Source organism: Gigantopelta aegis, unplaced genomic scaffold, assembly GCF_016097555.1.
Source record: "Gigantopelta aegis isolate Gae_Host unplaced genomic scaffold, Gae_host_genome ctg2844_pilon_pilon, whole genome shotgun sequence".
NCBI lineage: Eukaryota > Metazoa > Mollusca > Gastropoda > Neomphalida > Peltospiridae > Gigantopelta > Gigantopelta aegis.
In genome coordinates this window covers 20,037-45,959 of record NW_024533063.1, presented here as the reverse complement: position 1 = coordinate 45,959, position 25,923 = coordinate 20,037, and the positions used below count along the sequence as shown (strand labels likewise).

Sequence of the window (25,923 nt, the reverse complement as noted above, 5' to 3'; positions counted from 1 at the left end):
TTAATTATTTAATATATATAATTTGATTACATGAAGTAATCACTAGTCAACACTTATATTACAATAAAATAAATAAAAAAATTCAGAAAAAATGATTAAATGGAGAGATGGCTATACAAACATCACAAAAATCCAAAAGTAGGAATGACAGTATGGACATCCTTACATATTAGCCATGATATCAAGGGAACAATCATCTTTGTCATAACAGTTGTCATAGAATTTTGTAGAAAACACCTCATAAGAAGTCAAGTAAACAAATGTTCAGGATAGAAAAAAATAATTTCATAAATTTGTGTTCATGTACATTTATGTGGCTATGACATAGGAATGTCCATATTGCTATTCCTACTTTTGGCTTGTTGACCATCATGACTACATTAAATGAAACTTTTGGAAAATTTCGTTTACTTGCTTTGTTATTATTATTTGAATTACAAATTAGTTGAAATATGTTCATAATCAATGTCCTTTTGTTTATAATTATAGGATAGATGAGTCTACTCAGATATACTATACAACAGATCATTACTAAAATTTATAATACTTATTAAATAATGTATGCATCAGATAGTGGAATTTATGTATGGATGTATAATCATACTAATAACAACAAACTAGAAATTGAACTGGTAATGTGCTGTAAATATACCTGTTTCCTGACTATTAAAAGATAAGACTAATCTGATCTCATTGCAAAAAAGAAACTGATAGATTACTAACAAGAACTCAAGTTGACACCACTTAGAACTGGCCTCATGGTAGAATAAAATCGATCTCCATTTTTCTTCCTGAATATAAGTATAACTGTCTCTCACAAGGATACTTTCAAATATCTATGTAAATCACTACTTTTATTACTAAAAGTGTCAATATAAGACTTCTAAAGTAGACACTCGTGTGAAATCATGCCTTGCAGTGTAAATTTTAATCTGTAAAAGTATCTTACTTTTATAGTTATCATGTTTTAAACAGATAAAAAAGTGAAGAAAGAACATCATGCCATTCTCTATGTGTTATTTTCTGTCTGACTAAAGTAAGTCAAATTGTCAATATTTATTCATATGTCTTTATCAGTGCAAATGGTGGAACAAGAAACAAAGTTAAACAGAAACAAGTAAGGAAAAATATGGTATAATAAATAAAATATGGACTTGTTAATTAATGATAACAAGAAGCATACCAGTTATAGTTGAGAAATATATTGGTGCTGTAATAATACTAATGTTCAAATTCTTTAATACTCAAAGCTAAACAAAAGATGCTTCAATTCATATCCTTTGCTGTGTTTTGGTGTAAGCACCTGAACTGAGTATTGAAATATTCATGAAAAACTGATGTTTATACAACCTTTCTTATATTAGTTCAATAACTAATAGTATATTAGTAAAATAACTAATTAATTATTAATATTGTATTAGCAAAATAACTAATAGTTGTTTTTAGAGAAAAGGAATATTACATTTTATCTTCACTTTTACAGCTTTTCTCATATAACATATGCACATGAACACTTACTTCATTGACAAGGTCTAAATTGGCTCCTTTCTGTGTTAAAATCAAAACAACATCTTTGTGTCCATTTTCTGCTGCTAACATTACTGCAGTAGATCTACTCTGAATATATTATAACAACATATTTAGATGACAAAGTAATCACAGGAACATAAATTTTAAACAAAAAATACAATAAACAAAATCACAACAACAAATTAAATATACTTAGAATACATTATATCAAAATTACATACTCTTATATTGTAAACAACACATTCACATTATAAGTAATAACAGCAACAGAAATGTGGAAACCAAATGCAATATTGTAAAAAAATGACAACAACACATTGATATGCTCAAAATTCATACTAGCCTATAGCTATAAAATGCTAAACATATAGGTGAAGAAACAGCTTAGCAAGAAGATTTTAAGCATTATTAGTGATACCTAATGTCGGATCACATCCAGGTAGTTTTAACAAAATTCATTGCTCATATTGGAATCAACAGTTAAAGGATCCACTTTAATCTCATTTCTTGATCTCATAAGCTGCTATTACAATATACTCAATAAAATTGCTGCAAAAGTCGATACACATAGATACTACACAATACAAAACATCTATTGTACACAATGCAAAGCTTTCCATCCAAGGCATTAAAAACCATTAACGTCAATACAATAGGGTAAATAAAATAACAACATTCAATTCAAAAGACTTAGAATGAATACTACATTATATCACACTTACCCTCTATTATATTTTAAACAACACATTTAGATGATAAGTAATCACAGGAACATAAATGTGAAAACAAAAAATACAATAAACAAAATCACAACAACAAATTAAATATACTTAGAATACATTATATCAAAATTACATACTCTTATATTGTAAACAACACATTCACATTATAAGTAATAACAGCAACAGAAATGTGGAAACCAAATGCAATATTGTAAAAAAATGACAACAACACATTGATATGCTCAAAAATCATACTAGCCTATAGCTATAAAATGCTAAACACATAGGTGAAGAAACAGCTTAGCAAGAAGATTTAAGCATTATTAGTGATACCTAATGTCGGATCACATCCAGTTAGTTTTAACAAAATTCATTGCTCATATTGGAATCAACAGTTAAAGGATCCACTTTAATCTCATTTCTTCATCTCATAAGCTGCTATTACAATATACTCAATAAAATTGCTCCAAAAGTCGATACACATAGATACTACACAATACAAAACATCTATTGTACACCATGCGAAGCGTTCCATCCAAGGCATTGAAAACATTAACGTCAATACAGTAGGGTAAATAAAATAACAACATTCAATTCAAAAGACTTAGAATGAATACTACATTATATCACACTTACCTCCTATTATATTTTAAACAACACATTTAGATGATAAGTAATCACAGGAACATAAATGTGAAAACAAAAAATACAATAAACAAAATCACAACAACAAATTAAATATACTTAGAATACATTATATCAAAATTACATACTCTTATATTGTAAACAACACATTCACATTATAAGTAATAACAGCAACAGAAATGTGGAAACCAAATGCAATATTGTAAAAAAAATGACAACAACACATTGATATGCTCAAAATTCATACTAGCTTATAGCTATAAAATGCTAAACATATAGGTGAAGAAACAGCTTAGCAAGAAGATTTAAGCATTATTAGTGATACCTAATGTCGGATCACATCAAAGTTAGTTTTAACAAAATTCATTGCTCATATTGGAATCAACAGTTAAAGGATCCACTTTAATCTCATTTCTTGATCTCATAAGCTGCTATTACAATATACTCAATAAAATTGCTGCAAAAGTCGATACACATAGATACTACACAATACAAAACATCTATTGTACACCATGCAAAGCTTTCCGTCCAAGGCATTAAAAACCATTAAGGTCAATACAATAGGTAAATAAAATAACAACATTCAATTCAAAAGACTTAGAATGAATACTACATTATATCACACTTACCCTCTATTATATTTTAAACAACACATTTAGATGATAAGTAATCACAGGAACATAAATGTGAAAACAAAAAATACAATAAACAAAATCACAACAACAAATTAAATATACTTAGAATACATTATATCAAAATTACATACTCTTATATTGTAAACAACACATTCACATTATAAGTAATAACAGCAACAGAAATGTGGAAACCAAATGCAATATCGTAAAAAAATGACAACAACACATTGATATGCTCAAAATTCATACTAGCCTATAGCTATAAAATGCTAAACATATAGGTGAAGAAACAGCTTAGCAAGAAGATTTAAGCATTATTAGTGATACCTAATGTCGGATCACATCCAGTTAGTTTTAACAAAATTCATTGCTCATATTGGAATCAACAGTTAAAGGATCCACTTTAATCTCATTTCTTCATCTCATAAGCTGCTATTACAATATACTCAATAAAATTGCTCCAAAAGTCGATACACATAGATACTACACAATACAAAACATCTATTGTACACCATGCGAAGCTTTCCATCCAAGGCATTGAAAACCATTAACGTCAATACAGTAGGTTAAATAAAATAACAACATTCAATTCAAAAGACTTAGAATGAATACTACATTATATCACACTTACCCCTATTATATTTTAAACAACACATTTAGATGATAAGTAATCACAGGAACATAAATGTGAAAACAAAAATACAATAAACAAAATCACAACAACAAATTAAATATACTTAGAATACATTATATCAAAATTACATACTCTTATATTGTAAACAACACATTCACATTATAAGTAATAACAGTAACAGAAATGTGGAAACAAATGCAATATTGTTGTAAAAAAATGACAACAACACATTGATATGCTCAAAATTCATACTAGCCTATAGCTATAAAATGCTAAACACATAGGTGAAGAAACAGCTTAGCAAGAAGATTTAAGCATTATTAGTGATACCTAATGTCGGATCACATCCAGTTAGTTTTAACAAAATTCATTGCTCATATTGGAATCAACAGTTAAAGGATCCACTTTAATCTCATTTCTTCATCTCATAAGCTGCTATTACAATATACTCAATAAAATTGCTCCAAAAGTCGATACACATAGATACTACACAATACAAAACATACATTGTACACCATGCCAAGCGTTCCATCCAAGGCATTGAAAACCATTAACGTCAATACAGTAGGGTAAATAAAATAACAACATTCAATTCAAAAGACTTAGAATGAATACTACATTATATCACACTTACCCACTATTATATTTTAAACAACACATTTAGATGATAAGTAATCACAGGAACATAAATGTGAAAACAAAAAACAATAAACAAAATCACAACAACAAATTAAATATACTTAGAATACATTATATCAAAATTACATACTCTTATATTGTAAACGACACATTCACATTATAAGTAATAACAGCAACAGAAATGTGGAAACCAAATGCAATATGTAAAAAAATGACAACAACACATTGATATGCTCAAAATTCATACTAGCCTATAGCTATAAAATGCTAAACACATAGGTGAAGAAACAGCTTAGCAAGAAAATTTAAGCATTATTAGTGATACCTAATGTCGGATCACATCCAGTTAGTTTTAACAAAATTCATTGCTCATATTGGAATCAACAGTTAAAGGATCCACTTTAATCTCATTTCTTCATCTCATAAGCTGCTATTACAATATACTCAATAAAATTGCTCCAAAAGTCGATACACATAGATACTACACAATACAAAACATCTATTGTACACCATGCCAAGCGTTCCATCCAAGGCATTGAAAACCATTAACGTCAATACAGTAGGGTAAATAAAATAACAACATTCAATTCAAAAGACTTAGAATGAATACTACATTATATCACACTTACCCTCTATTATATTTTAAACAACACATTTAGATGATAAGTAATCACAGGAACATAAATGTGAAAACAAAAAATACAATAAACAAAATCACAACAACAAATTAAATATACTTAGAATACATTATATCAAAATTACATACTCTTATATTGTAAACAACACATTCACATTATAAGTAATAACAGCAACATAAATGTGGAAACAAATGCAATATTGTAAAAAAAATGACAACAACACATTGATATGCTCAAAATTCATACTAGCCTATAGCTATAAAATGCTAAACATATAGGTGAAGAAACAGCTTAGCAAGAAAATTTAAGCATTATTAGTGATACCTAATGTCGGATCACATCCAGTTAGTTTTAACAAAATTCATTGCTCATATTGGAATCAACAGTTAAAGGATCCACTTTAATCTCATTTCTTCATCTCATAAGCTGCTATTACAATATACTCAATAAAATTGCTCCAAAAGTCGATACACATAGATACTACACAATACAAAACATACATTGTACACCATGCGAAGCGTTCCATCCAAGGCATTGAAAACCATTAACGTCAATACAGTAGGGTAAATAAAATAACAACATTCAATTCAAAAGACTTAGAATGAATACTACATTATATCACACTTACCCTCTATTATATTTTAAACAACACATTTAGATGATAAGTAATCACAGGAACATAAATGTGAAAACAAAAAATACAATAAACAAAATCACAACAACAAATTAAATATACTTAGAATACATTATATCAAAATTACATACTCTTATATTGTAAACAACACATTCACATTATAAGTAATAACAGCAACATAAATGTGGAAACCAAATGCAATATTGTAAAAAAAATGACAACAACACATTGATATGCTCAAAATTCATACTAGCCTATAGCTATAAATGCTAAACATATAGGTGAAGAAACAGCTTAGCAAGAAGATTTAAGCATTATTAGTGATACCTAATGTCGGATCACATCCAGTTAGTTTTAACAAAATTCATTGCTCATATTGGAATCAAAAGTTAAAGGATCCACTTTAATCTCATTTCTTCATCTCATAAGCTGCTATTACAATATACTCAATAAAATTGCTGCAAAAGTCGATACACATAGATACTACACAATACAAAACATACATTGTACACCATGCGAAGCTTTCCATCCAAGGCATTAAAAACCATTAACGTCAATACAATAGGGTAAATAAAATAACAACATTCAATTCAAAAGACTTAGAATGAATACTACATTATATCACACTTACCTCCTATTATATTTTAAACAACACATTTAGATGATAAGTAATCACAGGAACATAAATGTGAAAACAAAAAATACAATAAACAAAATCACAACAACAAATTAAATATACTTAGAATACATTATATCAAAATTACATACTCTTATATTGTAAACAACACATTCACATTATAAGTAATAACAGCAACAGAAATGTGGAAACCAAATGCAATATTGTAAAAAAATGACAACAACACATTGATATGCTCAAAATTCATACTAGCCTATAGCTATAAAATGCTAAACATATAGGTGAAGAAACAGCTTAGCAAGAAGATTTAAGCATTATTAGTGATACCTAATGTCGGATCACATCCAGTTAGTTTTAACAAAATTCATTGCTCATATTGGAATCAACAGTTAAAGGATCCACTTTAATCTCATTTCTTCATCTCATAAGCTGCTATTACAATATACTCAATAAAATTGCTCCAAAAGTCGATACACATAGATACTACACAATACAAAACATCTATTGTACACCATGCCAAAGCTTTCCATCCAAGGCATTAAAAACATTAACGTCAATACAATAGGGTTAAATAAAATAACAACATTCAATTCAAAAGACTTAGAATGAATACTACATTATATCACACTTACCTCCTATTATATTTTAAACAACACATTTAGATGATAAGTAATCACAGGAACATAAATGTGAAAACAAAAAATACAATAAACAAAATCACAACAACAAATTAAATATACTTAGAATACATTATATCAAAATTACGTACTCTTATATTGTAAACAACACATTCACATTATAAGTAATAACAGCAACAGAAATGTGGAAACCAAATGCAATATTGTAAAAAAAATGACAACAACACATTGATATGCTCAAAATTCATACTAGCCTATAGCTATAAAATGCTAAACACATAGGTGAAGAAACAGCTTAGCAAGAAGATTTAAGCATTATTAGTGATACCTAATGTCGGATCACATCCAGTTAGTTTTAACAAAATTCATTGCTCATATTGGAATCAACAGTTAAAGGATCCACTTTAATCTCATTTCTTGATCTCATAAGCTGCTATTACAATATACTCAATAAAATTGCTGCAAAAGTCGATACACATAGATACTACACAATACAAAACATCTATTGTACACCATGCCAAGCTTTCTTCCAAGGCATTAAAAACCATTAACGTCAATACAATAGGGTAAATAAAATAACAACATTCAATTCAAAAGACTTTTCAATAAATCCAAATAAGAATATTTTGAAAAAATGAAGTAAATGTCAGAAGATACTTCAAACTCTCTATAAACTACTATTATCATTCTTAAACTACTTGAAATAAAAATTCTAAAAGCGTATACTTTAGGTAAAAACATAAATTTCTCTATAAAATAATATTTTAAATCTTCTAGTTTTGTAATTATCTATGCACAAACACAACAATACCAACAATGAAGAAAAACATCATGCTGCCCTTATACTGCTACTACCACCTGCTTTATGTATTTGTTAGAGTTAGATAAAGTAGTCTTATATTATTACAATATCTATGCTATGTCTTCTCTAATAGTTACTATCCATTCACACAACATAAAGAACACACTTCATTCTCGTCATCTCAATTACCGTAGTAACAACATTCATATCAGCATTATGGTTGACTAATACTTCAACGATGTCTGTATGTCCTTTGTAACTTGCATAATGAAGAGCTGCCCATCCACTCTATTAGAAAAAAAACACAAACAATCAACTGGAAAATGAAACTCTTAACACTCTACAATAACAGTACAAACATACCAACTTTCTCTATTGTTTTATATTTATGCACTTTGGTGTTAACATTATAACATATTACATTCATATGTTGTCTACATCTAAGTCATCTTGTACATGTAGGACTTGATGAAATCTATTACTAGTATAAGCCTTTATTACTTAAAGAAGTTTTTAAAGACTAATTCATGCAAGATGGATTAAAACTATATACACTGTAATATGAGGGACTGATAAACAAGATGCAAACATAGAATTAGTACAATTTAGACCTATATACTATTGACTAAACAGACCAGCATCTGACAAAAATATAACACGTTGCTCTTTATGTGCTTAGCATATCAGCTATCATCTTCTTTGTATTAACATAGGACTGGCTCTCTAATTATATTATTAACAAGTCTAACCAACATCATCTCTCTCTGACAATTATTGCATCTCACAAACTATAGGTCTATAACAATCTGGACAATAAAAAAGGTCACCATTTCAATTGGGGACTTCTTAATAATAGCAACAAGCATACCAGTTACAGAAATATACCACTCCTGGATTCATTATCACCTTTAAATTCTTCAATACTCTCTAGTTTTAGAACAAGATGAAATCATGCTATCAGCACTGTCAGAAAACCAACAAACAATCTCATCTATTTATTTACTACCCAGTGGCATACAAATTCAAGTAGTATGCATGACAATTGCTGTCCTATGTATGTACATAACAATTCTATTTCTAAACAATTTAAAATGAATAATTCAAAGCTAAACAAATCATGCTTCAATTCATGTCCATCGCTGCTATTTTGGTGCCTGCATCTCTTTATGAAAAAGTCATGTCTGTACATCTGATGGTGTCTAATAAGATGAGGTAGGAAAACTGATCAACACACGTTATAAAAACAAAAATGACACTTTTTCTAATATTGTCATAAGGTCTTAGCATCCTCTTCTACTTTCAACATTCATAAAAACACAAAAGTATAAAAAGTCATGTTATATGAGAAAGTTATATTGACTTTCTCATATAACATGTGTGCATGAACACTTACTTTGTTGACAAGATCTAGATTGGCTCCTTTCTGTGTTAAAATCAAAACAACATCTTTGTGTCCTTCCTCTGCTGCTAACATGACTGCAGTAGATCCACTCTAAATATATTATTAATTATCACATTAACATCAATCATAACATCACTACATTACCTATACCAACACTTAGATGTATCAGTACACTAGTGTTATTATAAACTTAGACAATATTATATATACTCAAACAAAATATGACTCAAATCACTCTCAACAATTGGAAATTATAAACACAAATTTGAAACTTCACACTAGTTTGTGACTAGAATAAAAAAATTACTTTTCAGTAGCATAGAGAGGAAGAGCTAGCTGTAATAATTAATTCTTAGGAGAATAATAAGACAATTCTAAACAATACTAATTACTGTGAACAAACAATGGATAAAAAGCATTAAAGTCTGTAAAAGAGTAACAAGATTGTTATTAAATGTCCTCCCATAATTTTTTTAAAGATACTGACTTAAACTGACTAGACCTACATTGCATAATTAGCTATAAATGTCTATGTATGACTATACTTTAAAAATGATAAAACAATAGGCAGAGAAACAAACTAGCAAGAAACTTTAACCATTCTAAAAAACACTTAATGTGCTTACATTCACAGATTGGGATAACAAAATTTATTGGCATCTCAAAGAATCTACAATTAAAGGATGAAGTTTATTGTCATTTCTTGGTCTTAAAGCTTGCATACAATGATATAATAAAATTACAAAAGTGGATACACATAGATACCACACATTCCAAAAACAATTATACTACAGACTCCCAAGCTTCCCATGTAAGGCATTAAACTACATCACAATAGGGTAAATAAAATAACAACACTCAGATGACAATATAATCACTATTATAAAAACACAACACATAATGTGAGAATCACAAAAAATAATGTGAGTAAACAAAATCACAACAACAACATATCAATATACTTAGAATACATTATATCAAAATTACATTCTACTATATTGTGACGGACACATTCAGATGACTAGTAATAACAGCAACATAAATGCAGAAACAGAAAAACAATACAGTAAAAAAAACACATTCAATATCCTCAGAATTCATACCAGGCTGTAGCTATAAAATGTTCAAAATATACATAAAGATAAACCTAGCAAGAACCTTCAAGCATTATTAGTGATAGATACTTAATGTCATAGCAATCACAGTTGGAGTAACAAAATTCATTGCTGTTATAGAAATCAGCAGTTATAGGATGCATGCACTTTAATGTCATTTCTTGCTCTCATAGATTGCATATAACATTATAATAAAAAAGCAAAAGTGGATACAAAATAGATATGATACAATCCGAAACAATTATAGTACAGCCTGCTGATTTTTCCAAAGCAAGGCATTAAAAACTCTTAAAATCAATACAAACAATAGGGTAAATAAAATAACAACATTCAATTCAAAAGACTTAGAATGAATACTACATTATATCACACTTACCGCCTATTATATTTTAAACAACACATTTAGATGATAAGTAATCACAGGAACATAAATGTGAAAACAAAAAATACAATAAACAAAATCACAACAACAAATTAAATATACTTAGAATACATTATATCAAAATTACATACTCTTATATTGTAAACAACACATTCACATTATAAGTAATAACAGCAACAGAAATGTGGAAACCAAATGCAATATTGTAAAAAAATGACAACAACACATTGATATGCTCAAAATTCATACTAGCCTATAGCTATAAAATGCTAAACATATAGGTGAAGAAACAGCTTAGCAAGAAGATTTAAGCATTATTAGTGATACCTAATGTCGGATCACATCCAGTTAGTTTTAACAAAATTCATTGCTCATATTGGAATCAACAGTTAAAGGATCCACTTTAATCTCATTTCTTGATCTCATAAGCTGCTATTACAATATACTCAATAAAATTGCTGCAAAAGTCGATACACATAGATACTACACAATACAAAACATCTATTGTACACCATGCCAAGCTTTCCGTCCAAGGCATTAAAAACCATTAACGTCAATACAATAGGTTAAATAAAATAACAACATTCAATTCAAAAGACTTAGAATGAATACTACATTATATCACACTTACCTTCTATTATATTTTAAACAACACATTTAGATGATAAGTAATCACAGGAACATAAATGTGAAAACAAAAAATACAATAAACAAAATCACAACAACAAATTAAATATACTTAGAATACATTATATCAAAATTACGTACTCTTATATTGTAAACAACACATTCACATTATAAGTAATAACAGCAACAGAAATGTGGAAACCAAATGCAATATCGTAAAAAAAATGACAACACATTGATATGCTCAAAATTCATACTAGCCTATAGCTATAAAATGCTAAACATATAGGTGAAGAAACAGCTTAGCAAGAAGATTTAAGCATTATTAGTGATACCTAATGTCGGATCACATCCAGTTAGTTTTAACAAAATTCATTGCTCATATTGGAATCAACAGTTAAAGGATCCACTTTAATCTCATTTCTTCATCTCATAAGCTGCTATTACAATATACTCAATAAAATTGCTGCAAAAGTCGATACACATAGATACTACACAATACAAAACATCTATTGTACACCATGCGAAGCTTTCCATCCAAGGCATTAAAAACCATTAACGTCAATACAATAGGGTAAATAAAATAACAACATTCAATTCAAAAGACTTAGAATGAATACTACATTATATCACACTTACCTCCTATTATATTTTAAACAACACATTTAGATGATAAGTAATCACAGGAACATAAATGTGAAAACAAAAAATACAATAAACAAAATCACAACAACAAATTAAATATACTTAGAATACATTATATCAAAATTACATACTCTTATATTGTAAACGACACATTCACATTATAAGTAATAACAGCAACAGAAATGTGGAAACCAAATGCAATATTGTAAAAAAATGACAACAACACATTGATATGCTCAAAATTCATACTAGCCTATAGCTATAAAATGCTAAACATATAGGTGAAGAAACAGCTTAGCAAGAAAATTTAAGCATTATTAGTGATACCTAATGTCGGATCACATCCAGTTAGTTTTAACAAAATTCATTGCTCATATTGGAATCAACAGTTAAAGGATCCACTTTAATCTCATTTCTTCATCTCATAAGCTGCTATTACAATATACTCAATAAAATTGCTCCAAAAGTCGATACACATAGATACTACACAATACAAAACATACATTGTACACCATGCCAAGCTTTCCATCCAAGGCATTAAAAACCATTAACGTCAATACAATAGGGTAAATAAAATAACAACATTCAATTCAAAAGACTTAGAATGAATACTACATTATATCACACTTACCCTCTATTATATTTTAAACAACACATTTAGATGATAAGTAATCACAGGAACATAAATGTGAAAACAAAAAAAACAATAAACAAATACACAACAACAAATTAAATATACTTAGAATACATTATATCAAAATTACGTACTCTTATATTGTAAACAACACATTCACATTATAAGTAATAACAGCAACAGAAATGTGGAAACCAAATGCAATATTGTAAAAAAAAATGACAACAACACATTGATATGCTCAAAATTCATACTAGCCTATAGCTATAAAATGCTAAACACATAGGTGAAGAAACAGCTTAGCAAGAAAATTTAAGCATTATTAGTGATACCTAATGTCGGATCACATCCAGTTAGTTTTAACAAAATTCATTGCTCATATTGGAATCAACAGTTAAAGGATCCACTTTAATCTCATTTCTTCATCTCATAAGCTGCTATTACAATATACTCAATAAAATTGCTCCAAAAGTCGATACACATAGATACTACACAATACAAAACATCTATTGTACACCATGCCAAGCTTTCCATCCAAGGCATTGAAAACCATTAACGTCAATACAGTAGGTTAAATAAAATAACAACATTCAATTCAAAAGACTTAGAATGAATACTACATTATATCACACTTACCCTCTATTATATTTTAAACAACACATTTAGATGATAAGTAATCACAGGAACATAAATGTGAAAACAAAAAATACAATAAACAAAATCACAACAACAAATTAAATATACTTAGAATACATTATATCAAAATTACATACTCTTATATTGTAAACAACACATTCACATTATAAGTAATAACAGCAACAGAAATGTGGAAACCAAATGCAATATTGTAAAAAAATGACAACAACACATTGATATGCTCAAAATTCATACTAGCCTATAGCTATAAAATGCTAAACATATAGGTGAAGAAACAGCTTAGCAAGAAGATTTAAGCATTATTAGTGATACCTAATGTCGGATCACATCCAGTTAGTTTTAACAAAATTCATTGCTCATATTGGAATCAACAGTTAAAGGATCCACTTTAATCTCATTTCTTCATCTCATAAGCTGCTATTACAATATACTCAATAAAATTGCTGCAAAAGTCGATACACATAGATACTACACAATACAAAACATCTATTGTACACCATGCCAAGCTTTCCGTCCAAGGCATTGAAAACCATTAACGTCAATACAATAGGGTAAATAAAATAACAACATTCAATTCAAAAGACTTAGAATGAATACTACATTATATCACACTTACCCACTATTATATTTTAAACAACACATTTAGATGATAAGTAATCACAGGAACATAAATGTGAAAACAAAAAATACAATAAACAAAATCACAACAACAAATTAAATATACTTAGAATACATTATATCAAAATTACGTACTCTTATATTGTAAACGACACATTCACATTATAAGTAATAACAGCAACAGAAATGTGGAAACAAATGCAATATTGTAAAAAAATGACAACAACACATTGATATGCTCAAAATTCATACTAGCCTATAGCTATAAAATGCTAAACATATAGGTGAAGAAACAGCTTAGCAAGAAGATTTAAGCATTATTAGTGATACCTAATGTCGGATCACATCCAGTTAGTTTTAACAAAATTCATTGCTCATATTGGAATCAACAGTTAAAGGATCCACTTTAATCTCATTTCTTGATCTCATAAGCTGCTATTACAATATACTCAATAAAATTGCTGCAAAAGTCGATACACATAGATACTACACAATACAAAACATCTATTGTACACCATGCCAAGCTTTCCATCCAAGGCATTGAAAACCATTAACGTCAATACAATAGGTTAAATAAAATAACAACATTCAATTCAAAAGACTTAGAATGAATACTACATTATATCACACTTACCCTCTATTATATTTTAAACAACACATTTAGATGATAAGTAATCACAGGAACATAAATGTGAAAACAAAAAATACAATAAACAAAATCACAACAACAAATTAAATATACTTAGAATACATTATATCAAAATTACGTACTCTTATATTGTAAACAACACATTCACATTATAAGTAATAACAGCAACAGAAATGTGGAAACCAAATGCAATATTGTAAAAAAAAATGACAAAACACATTGATATGCTCAAAATTCATACTAGCCTATAGCTATAAAATGCTAAACATATAGGTGAAGAAACAGCTTAGCAAGAAGATTTAAGCATTATTAGTGATACCTAATGTTGGATCACATCCAGTTAGTTTTAACAAAATTCATTGCTCATATTGGAATCAACAGTTAAAGGATCCACTTTAATCTCATTTCTTGATCTCATAAGCTGCTATTACAATATACTCAATAAAATTGCTCCAAAAGTCGATACACATAGATACTACACAATACAAAACATCTATTGTACACCATGCCAAGCTTTCCATCCAAGGCATTGAAAACCATTAACGTCAATACAATAGGTTAAATAAAATAACAACATTCAATTCAAAAGACTTAGAATGAATACTACATTATATCACACTTACCCTCTATTATATTTTAAACAACACATTTAGATGATAAGTAATCACAGGAACATAAATGTGAAAACAAAAAATACAATAAACAAAATCACAACAACAAATTAAATATACTTAGAATACATTATATCAAAATTACGTACTCTTATATTGTAAACAACACATTCACATTATAAGTAATAACAGCAACAGAAATGTGGAAACCAAATGCAATATTGTAAAAAAAAATGACAACAACACATTGATATGCTCGAAATTCATACTAGCCTATAGCTATAAAATGCTAAACATATAGGTGAAGAAACAGCTTAGCAAGAAGATTTAAGCATTATTAGTGATACCTAATGTCGGATCACATCCAGTTAGTTTTAACAAAATTCATTGCTCATATTGGAATCAACAGTTAAAGGATCCACTTTAATCTCATTTCTTCATCTCATAAGCTGCTATTACAATATACTCAATAAAATTGCTCCAAAAGTCGATACACATAGATACTACACAATACAAAACATCTATTGTACACCATGCCAAGCTTTCCATCCAAGGCATTGAAAACCATTAACGTCAATACAATAGGGTAAATAAAATAACAACATTCAATTCAAAAGACTTAGAATGAATACTACATTATATCACACTTACCCACTATTATATTTTAAACAACACATTTAGATGATAAGTAATCACAGGAACATAAATGTGAAAACAAAAATATAATAAACAAAATCACAACAACAAATTAAATATACTTAGAATACATTATATCAAAATTACATACTCTTATATTGTAAACAACACATTCACATTATAAGTAATAACAGCAACAGAAATGTGGAAACCAAATGCAATATTGTAAAAAAATGACAACAACACATTGATATGCTCAAAATTCATACTAGCCTATAGCTATAAAATGCTAAACATATAGGTGAAGAAACAGCTTAGCAAGAAGATTTAAGCATTATTAGTGATACCTAATGTCGGATCACATCCAGTTAGTTTTAACAAAATTCATTGCTCATATTGGAATCAACAGTTAAAGGATCCACTTTAATCTCATTTCTTCATCTCATAAGCTGCTATTACAATATACTCAATAAAATTGCTCCAAAAGTCGATACACATAGATACTACACAATACAAAACATCTATTGTACACCATGCCAAGCTTTCCATCCAAGGCATTAAAAACCATTAACGTCAATACAATAGGTTAAATAAAATAACAACATTCAATTCAAAAGTCTTAGAATGAATACTACATTATATCACACTTACCCTCTATTATATTTTAAACAACACATTTAGATGATAAGTAATCACAGGAACATAAATGTGAAAACAAAAAATACAATAAACAAAATCACAACAACAAATTAAATATACTTAGAATACATTATATCAAAATTACATACTCTTATATTGTAAACAACACATTCACATTATAAGTAATAACAGCAACAGAAATGTGGAAACCAAATGCAATATTGTAAAAAAATGACAACAACACATTGATATGCTCAAAATTCATACTAGCCTATAGCTATAAAATGCTAAACATATAGGTGAAGAAACAGCTTAGCAAGAAGATTTAAGCATTATTAGTGATACCTAATGTCGGATCACATCCAGTTAGTTTTAACAAAATTCATTGCTCATATTGGAATCAACAGTTAAAGGATCCACTTTAATCTCATTTCTTGATCTCATAAGCTGCTATTACAATATACTCAATAAAATTGCTGCAAAAGTCGATACACATAGATACTACACAATACAAAACATCTATTGTACACCATGCCAAGCTTTCCATCCAAGGCATTGAAAACCATTAACGTCAATACAGTAGGTTAAATAAAATAACAACATTCAATTCAAAAGACTTAGAATGAATACTACATTATATCACACTTACCTCCTATTATATTTTAAACAACACATTTAGATGATAAGTAATCACAGGAACATAAATGTGAAAACAAAAAACAATAAACAAAATCACAACAACAAATTAAATATACTTAGAATACATTATATCAAAATTACATACTCTTATATTGTAAACAACACATTCACATTATAAGTAATAACAGCAACAGAAATGTGGAAACCAAATGCAATATTGTAAAAAAATGACAACAACACATTGATATGCTCAAAATTCATACTAGCCTATAGCTATAAAATGCTAAACACATAGGTGAAGAAACAGCTTAGCAAGAAAATTTAAGCATTATTAGTGATACCTAATGTCGGATCACATCCAGTTAGTTTTAACAAAATTCATTGCTCATATTGGAATCAACAGTTAAAGGATCCACTTTAATCTCATTTCTTGATCTCATAAGCTGCTATTACAATATACTCAATAAAATTGCTGCAAAAGTCGATACACATAGATACTACACAATACAAAACATCTATTGTACACCATGCCAAGCTTTCCATCCAAGGCATTAAAAACCATTAACGTCAATACAGTAGGGTAAATAAAATAACAACATTCAATTCAAAAGACTTAGAATGAATACTACATTATATCACACTTACCTCCTATTATATTTTAAACAACACATTTAGATGATAAGTAATCACAGGAACATAAATGTGAAAACAAAAAATACAATAAACAAAATCACAACAACAAATTAAATATACTTAGAATACATTATATCAAAATTACATACTCTTATATTGTAAACGACACATTCACATTATAAGTAATAACAGCAACAGAAATGTGGAAACCAAATGCAATATTGTAAAAAAAAAATGACAACAACACATTGATATGCTCGAAATTCATACTAGCCTATAGCTATAAAATGCTAAACATATAGGTGAAGAAACAGCTTAGCAAGAATATTTAAGCATTATTAGTGATACCTAATGTCGGATCACATCCAGTTAGTTTTAACAAAATTCATTGCTCATATTGGAATCAACAGTTAAAGGATCCACTTTAATCTCATTTCTTCATCTCATAAGCTGCTATTACAATATACTCAATAAAATTGCTGCAAAAGTCGATACACATAGATACTACACAATACAAAACATCTATTGTACACCATGCAAAGCTTTCCATCCAAGGCATTAAAAACCATTAACGTCAATACAATAGGGTAAATAAAATAACAACATTCAATTCAAAAGACTTAGAATGAATACTACATTATATCACACTTACCTCCTATTATATTTTAAACAACACATTTAGATGATAAGTAATCACAGGAACATAAATGTGAAAACAAAAAATACAATAAACAAAATCACAACAACAAATTAAATATACTTAGAATACATTATATCAAAATTACATACTCTTATATTGTAAACGACACATTCACATTATAAGTAATAACAGCAACAGAAATGTGGAAACCAAATGCAATATTGTAAAAAAAATGACAACAACACATTGATATGCTCGAAATTCATACTAGCCTATAGCTATAAAATGCTAAACATATAGGTGAAGAAACAGCTTAGCAAGAATATTTAAGCATTATTAGTGATACCTAATGTCGGATCACATCCAGTTAGTTTTAACAAAATTCATTGCTCATATTGGAATCAACAGTTAAAGGATCCACTTTAATCTCATTTCTTGATCTCATAAGCTGCTATTACAATATACTCAATAAAATTGCTGCAAAAGTCGATACACATAGATACTACACAATACAAAACATCTATTGTACACCATGCAAAGCTTTCCATCCAAGGCATTAAAAACCATTAACGTCAATACAATAGGTTAAATAAAATAACAACATTCAATTCAAAAGACTTAGAATGAATACTACATTATATCACACTTACCACCTATTATATTTTAAACAACACATTTAGATGATAAGTAATCACAGGAACATAAATGTGAAAACAAAAAATACAATAAACAAAATCACAACAACAAATTAAATATACTTAGAATACATTATATCAAAATTACATACTCTTATATTGTAAACGACACATTCACATTATAAGTAATAACAGCAACAGAAATGTGGAAACCAAATGCAATATTGTAAAAAAAAATGACAACAACACATTGATATGCTCGAAATTCATACTAGCCTATAGCTATAAAATGCTAAACATATAGGTGAAGAAACAGCTTAGCAAGAATATTTAAGCATTATTAGTGATACCTAATGTCGGATCACATCCAGTTAGTTTTAACAAAATTCATTGCTCATATTGGAATCAACAGTTAAAGGATCCACTTTAATCTCATTTCTTGATCTCATAAGCTGCTATTACAATATACTCAATAAAATTGCTGCAAAAGTCGATACACATAGATACTACACAATACAAAACATCTATTGTACACCATGCCAAGCTTTCCATCCAAGGCATTAAAAACCATTAACGTCAATACAATAGGGTAAATAAAATAACAACATTCAATTCAAAAGACTTAGAATGAATACTACATTATATCACACTTACCCACTATTATATTTTAAACAACACATTTAGATGATAAGTAATCACAGGAACATAAATGTGAAAACAAAAAATACAATAAACAAAATCACAACAACAAATTAAATATACTTAGAATACATTATATCAAAATTACGTACTCTTATATTGTAAACGACACATTCACATTATAAGTAATAACAGCAACAGAAATGTGGAAACCAAATGCAATATTGTAAAAAAAATGACAACAACACATTGATATGCTCAAAATTCATACTAGCCTATAGCTATAAAATGCTAAACATATAGGTGAAGAAACAGCTTAGCAAGAAATTTTAGCATTATTAGTGATACCTAATGTCGGATCACATCCAGTTAGTTTTAACAAAATTCATTGCTCATATTGGAATCAACAGTTAAAGGATCCACTTTAATCTCATTTCTTCATCTCATAAGCTGCTATTACACATATACTCAATAAAATTGCTGCAAAAGTCGATACACATAGATACTACACAATACAAAACATCTATTGTACACCATGCCAAGCGTTCCATCCAAGGCATTAAAAACCATTAACGTCAATACAATAGGGTAAATAAAATAACAACATTCAATTCAAAAGACTTAGAATGAATACTACATTATATCACACTTACCTCTATTATATTTTAAACAACACATTTAGATGATAAGTAATCACAGGAACATAAATGTGAAAACAAAAAATACAATAAAAAAAAATCACAACAACAAATTAAATATACTTAGAATACATTATATCAAAATTACGTACTCTTATATTGTAAACAACACATTCACATTATAAGTAATAACAGCAACAGAAATGTGGAAACCAAATGCAATATTGTAAAAAAAATGACAACAACACATTGATATGCTCAAAATTCATACTAGCCTATAGCTATAAAATGCTAAACATATAGGTGAAGAAACAGCTTAGCAAGAAAATTTAAGCATTATTAGTGATACCTAATGTCGGATCACATCCAGTTAGTTTTAACAAAATTCATTGCTCATATTGGAATCAACAGTTAAAGGATCCACTTTAATCTCATTTCTTGATCTCATAAGCTGCTATTACAATATACTCAATAAAATTGCTCCAAAAGTCGATACACATAGATACTACACAATACAAAACATCTATTGTACACCATGCCAAGCGTTCCATCCAAGGCATTAAAAACCATTAACGTCAATACAATAGGGTAAATAAAATAACAACATTCAATTCAAAAGACTTAGAATGAATACTACATTATATCACACTTACCGACTATTATATTTTTTAACAACACATTTAGATGATAAGTAATCACAGGAACATAAATGTGAAAACAAAAAATACAATAAACAAATCACAACAACAAAATAAATATACTTAGAATACATTATATCAAAATTACGTACTCTTATATTGTAAACAACACATTCACATTATAAGTAATAACAGCAACAGAAATGTGGAAACCAAATGCAATATTGTAAAAAAATGACAACAACACATTGATATGCTCAAAATTCATACTAGCCTATAGCTATAAAATGCTAAACATATAGGTGAAGAAACAGCTTAGCAAGAAAATTTAAGCATTATTAGTGATACCTAATGTCGGATCACATCCAGTTAGTTTTAACAAAATTCATTGCTCATATTGGAATCAACAGTTAAAGGATCCACTTTAATCTCATTTCTTGATCTCATAAGCTGCTATTACAATATACTCAATAAAATTGCTCCAAAAGTCGATACACATAGATACTACACAATACAAAACATCTATTGTACACCATGCCAAGCTTTCCATCCAAGGCATTGAAAACCATTAACGTCAATACAATAGGGTAAATAAAATAACAACATTCAATTCAAAAGACTTAGAATGAATACTACATTATATCACACTTACCCTCTATTATATTTTAAACAACACATTTAGATGATAAGTAATCACAGGAACATAAATGTGAAAACAAAAAATACAATAAACAAAATCACAACAACAAATTAAATATACTTAGAATACATTATATCAAAATTACGTACTCTTATATTGTAAACGACACATTCACATTATAAGTAATAACAGCAACAGAAATGTGGAAACCAAATGCAATATTGTAAAAAAAATGACAACAACACATTGATATGCTCAAAATTCATACTAGCCTATAGCTATAAAATGCTAAACATATAGGTGAAGAAACAGCTTAGCAAGAAAATTTAAGCATTATTAGTGATACCTAATGTCGGATCACATCCAGTTAGTTTTAACAAAATTCATTGCTCATATTGGAATCAACAGTTAAAGGATCCACTTTAATCTCATTTCTTCATCTCATAAGCTGCTATTACAATATACTCAATAAAATTGCTGCAAAAGTCGATACACATAGATACTACACAATACAAAACATCTATTGTACACCATGCCAAGCTTTCCATCCAAGGCATTTAAAACCATTAACGTCAATACAATAGGGTAAATAAAATAACAACATTCAATTCAAAAGACTTAGAATGAATACTACATTATATCACACTTACCTCTATTATATTTTAAACAACACATTTAGATGATAAGTAATCACAGGAACATAAATGTGAAAAAAAAAATACAATAAACAAATTCACAACAACAAATTAAATATACTTAGAATACATTATATCAAAATTACGTACTCTTATATTGTAAACAACACATTCACATTATAAGTAATAACAGCAACAGAAATGTGGAAACCAAATGCAATATCGTAAAAAAATGACAACAACACATTGATATGCTCAAAATTCATACTAGCCTATAGCTATAAAATGCTAAACATATAGGTGAAGAAACAGCTTAGCAAGAAAATTTAAGCATTATTAGTGATACCTAATGTCGGATCACATCCAGTTAGTTTTAACAAAATTCATTGCTCATATTGGAATCAACAGTTAAAGGATCCACTTTAATCTCATTTCTTCATCTCATAAGCTGCTATTACAATATACTCAATAAAATTGCTCCAAAAGTCGATACACATAGATACTACACAATACAAAACATCTATTGTACACCATGCGAAGCTTTCCATCCAAGGCATTGAAAACCATTAACGTCAATACAACAGGGTAAATAAAATAACAACATTCAATTCAAAAGACTTAGAATGAATACTACATTATATCACACTTACCGCCTATTATATTTTAAACAACACATTTAGATGATAAGTAATCACAGGAACATAAATGTGAAAACAAAAAATACAATAAACAAAATCACAACAACAAATTAAATATACTTAGAATACATTATATCAAAATTACATACTCTTATATTGTAAACGACACATTCACATTATAAGTAATAACAGCAACAGAAATGTGGAAACCAAATGCAATATTGTAAAAAAAATGACAACAACACATTGATATGCTCAAAATTCATACTAGCCTATAGCTATAAAATGCTAAACATATAGGTGAAGAAACAGCTTAGCAAGAAATTTAAGCATTATTAGTGATACCTAATGTCGGATCACATCCAGTTAGTTTTAACAAAATTCATTGCTCATATTGGAATCAACAGTTAAAGGATCCACTTTAATCTCATTTCTTCATCTCATAAGCTGCTATTACAATATACTCAATAAAATTGCTGCAAAAGTCGATACACATAGATACTACACAATACAAAACATCTATTGTACACCATGCCAAGCTTTCCATCCAAGGCATTGAAAACCATTAACGTCAATACAATAGGGTAAATAAAATAACAACATTCAATTCAAAAGACTTAGAATGAATACTACATTATATCACACTTACCGCCTATTATATTTTAAACAACACATTTAGATGATAAGTAATCACAGGAACATAAATGTGAAAACAAAAAATACAATAAACAAAATCACAACAACAAATTAAATATACTTAGAATACATTATATCAAAATTACATACTCTTATATTGTAAACAACACATTCACATTATAAGTAATAACAGCAACAGAAATGTGGAAACCAAATGCAATATTGTAAAAAAAATGACAACAACACATTGATATGCTCGAAATTCATACTAGCCTATAGCTATAAAATGCTAAACACATAGGTGAAGAAACAGCTTAGCAAGAAGATTTAAGCATTATTAGTGATACCTAATGTCGGATCACATCCAGTTAGTTTTAACAAAATTCATTGCTCATATTGGAATCAACAGTTAAAGGATCCACTTTAATCTCATTTCTTGATCTCATAAGCTGCTATTACAATATACTCAATAAAATTGCTGCAAAAGTCGATACACATAGATACTACACAATACAAAACATCTATTGTACACCATGCCAAGCTTTCCAACCAAGGCATTAAAAACCATTAACGTCAATACAATAGGTTAAATAAAATAACAACATTCAATTCAAAAGACTTAGAATGAATACTACATTATATCACACTTACCCTCTATTATATTTTAAACAACACATTTAGATGATAAGTAATCACAGGAACATAAATGTGAAAACAAAAAATACAATAAACAAAATCACAACAACAAATTAAATATACTTAGAATACATTATATCAAAATTACGTACTCTTATATTGTAAACAACACATTCACATTATAAGTAATAACAGCAACAGAAATGTGGAAACCAAATGCAATATTGTAAAAAAAAAATGACAACAACACATTGATATGCTCAAAATTCATACTAGCCTATAGCTATAAAATGCTAAACATATAGGTGAAGAAACAGCTTAGCAAGAAAATTTAAGCATTATTAGTGATACCTAATGTCGGATCACATCCAGTTAGTTTTAACAAAATTCATTGCTCATATTGGAATCAAAAGTTAAAGGATCCACTTTAATCTCATTTCTTGATCTCATAAGCTGCTATTACAATATACTCAATAAAATTGCTCTAAAAGTCGATACACATAGATACTACACAATACAAAACATCTATTGTACACCATGCCAAGCGTTCCATCCAAGGCATTAAAAACCATTAACGTCAATACAATAGGGTAAATAAAATAACAACATTCAATTCAAAAGACTTAGAATGAATACTACATTATATCACACTTACCCTCTATTATATTTTAAACAACACATTTAGATGATAAGTAATCACAGGAACATAAATGTGAAAACAAAAAATACAATAAACAAAATCACAACAACAAATTAAATATACTTAGAATACATTATATCAAAATTACATACTCTTATATTGTAAACAACACATTCACATTATAAGTAATAACAGCAACAGAAATGTGGAAACCAAATGCAATATTGTAAAAAAATGACAACAACACATTGATATGCTCAAAATTCATACTAGCCTATAGCTATAAAATGCTAAACATATAGGTGAAGAAACAGCTTAGCAAGAAATTTAAGCATTATTAGTGATACCTAATGTCGGATCACATCCAGTTAGTTTTAACAAAATTCATTGCTCATATTGGAATCAACAGTTAAAGGATCCACTTTAATCTCATTTCTTCATCTCATAAGCTGCTATTACAATATACTCAATAAAATTGCTGCAAAAGTCGATACACATAGATACTACACAATACAAAACATCTATTGTACACCATGCAAAGCGTTCCATCCAAGGCATTGAAAACCATTAACGTCAATACAATAGGGTAAATAAAATAACAACATTCAATTCAAAAGACTTAGAATGAATACTACATTATATCACACTTACCCTCTATTATATTTTAAACAACACATTTAGATGATAAGTAATCACAGGAACATAAATGTGAAAACAAAAAATACAATAAACAAAATCACAACAACAAATTAAATATACTTAGAATACATTATATCAAAATTACATACTCTTATATTGTAAACGACACATTCACATTATAAGTAATAACAGCAACAGAAATGTGGAAACCAAATGCAATATTGTAAA

At 28.2% G+C, this 25,923-nt stretch overlaps 1 protein-coding gene across 1 annotated transcript in view; it reads right to left on the bottom strand.

Annotated features, from left to right (window-relative positions):
• The window catches only part of LOC121391696 (serine/threonine-protein phosphatase 6 regulatory ankyrin repeat subunit C-like), a 66,558-nt gene that overhangs the window by 32,169 nt on the left and 8,466 nt on the right, over nucleotides 1–25,923 (bottom strand). The window contains exons 4-5 of the mRNA XM_041523237.1: nucleotides 9,548–9,646; nucleotides 8,344–8,442 (exon numbers count right to left, since the gene is read on the bottom strand). Coding sequence (XP_041379171.1) covers nucleotides 8,344–8,442; nucleotides 9,548–9,646 — 198 coding nt within the window. The remainder of the gene's footprint in view (nucleotides 1–8,343; nucleotides 8,443–9,547; nucleotides 9,647–25,923) is intronic.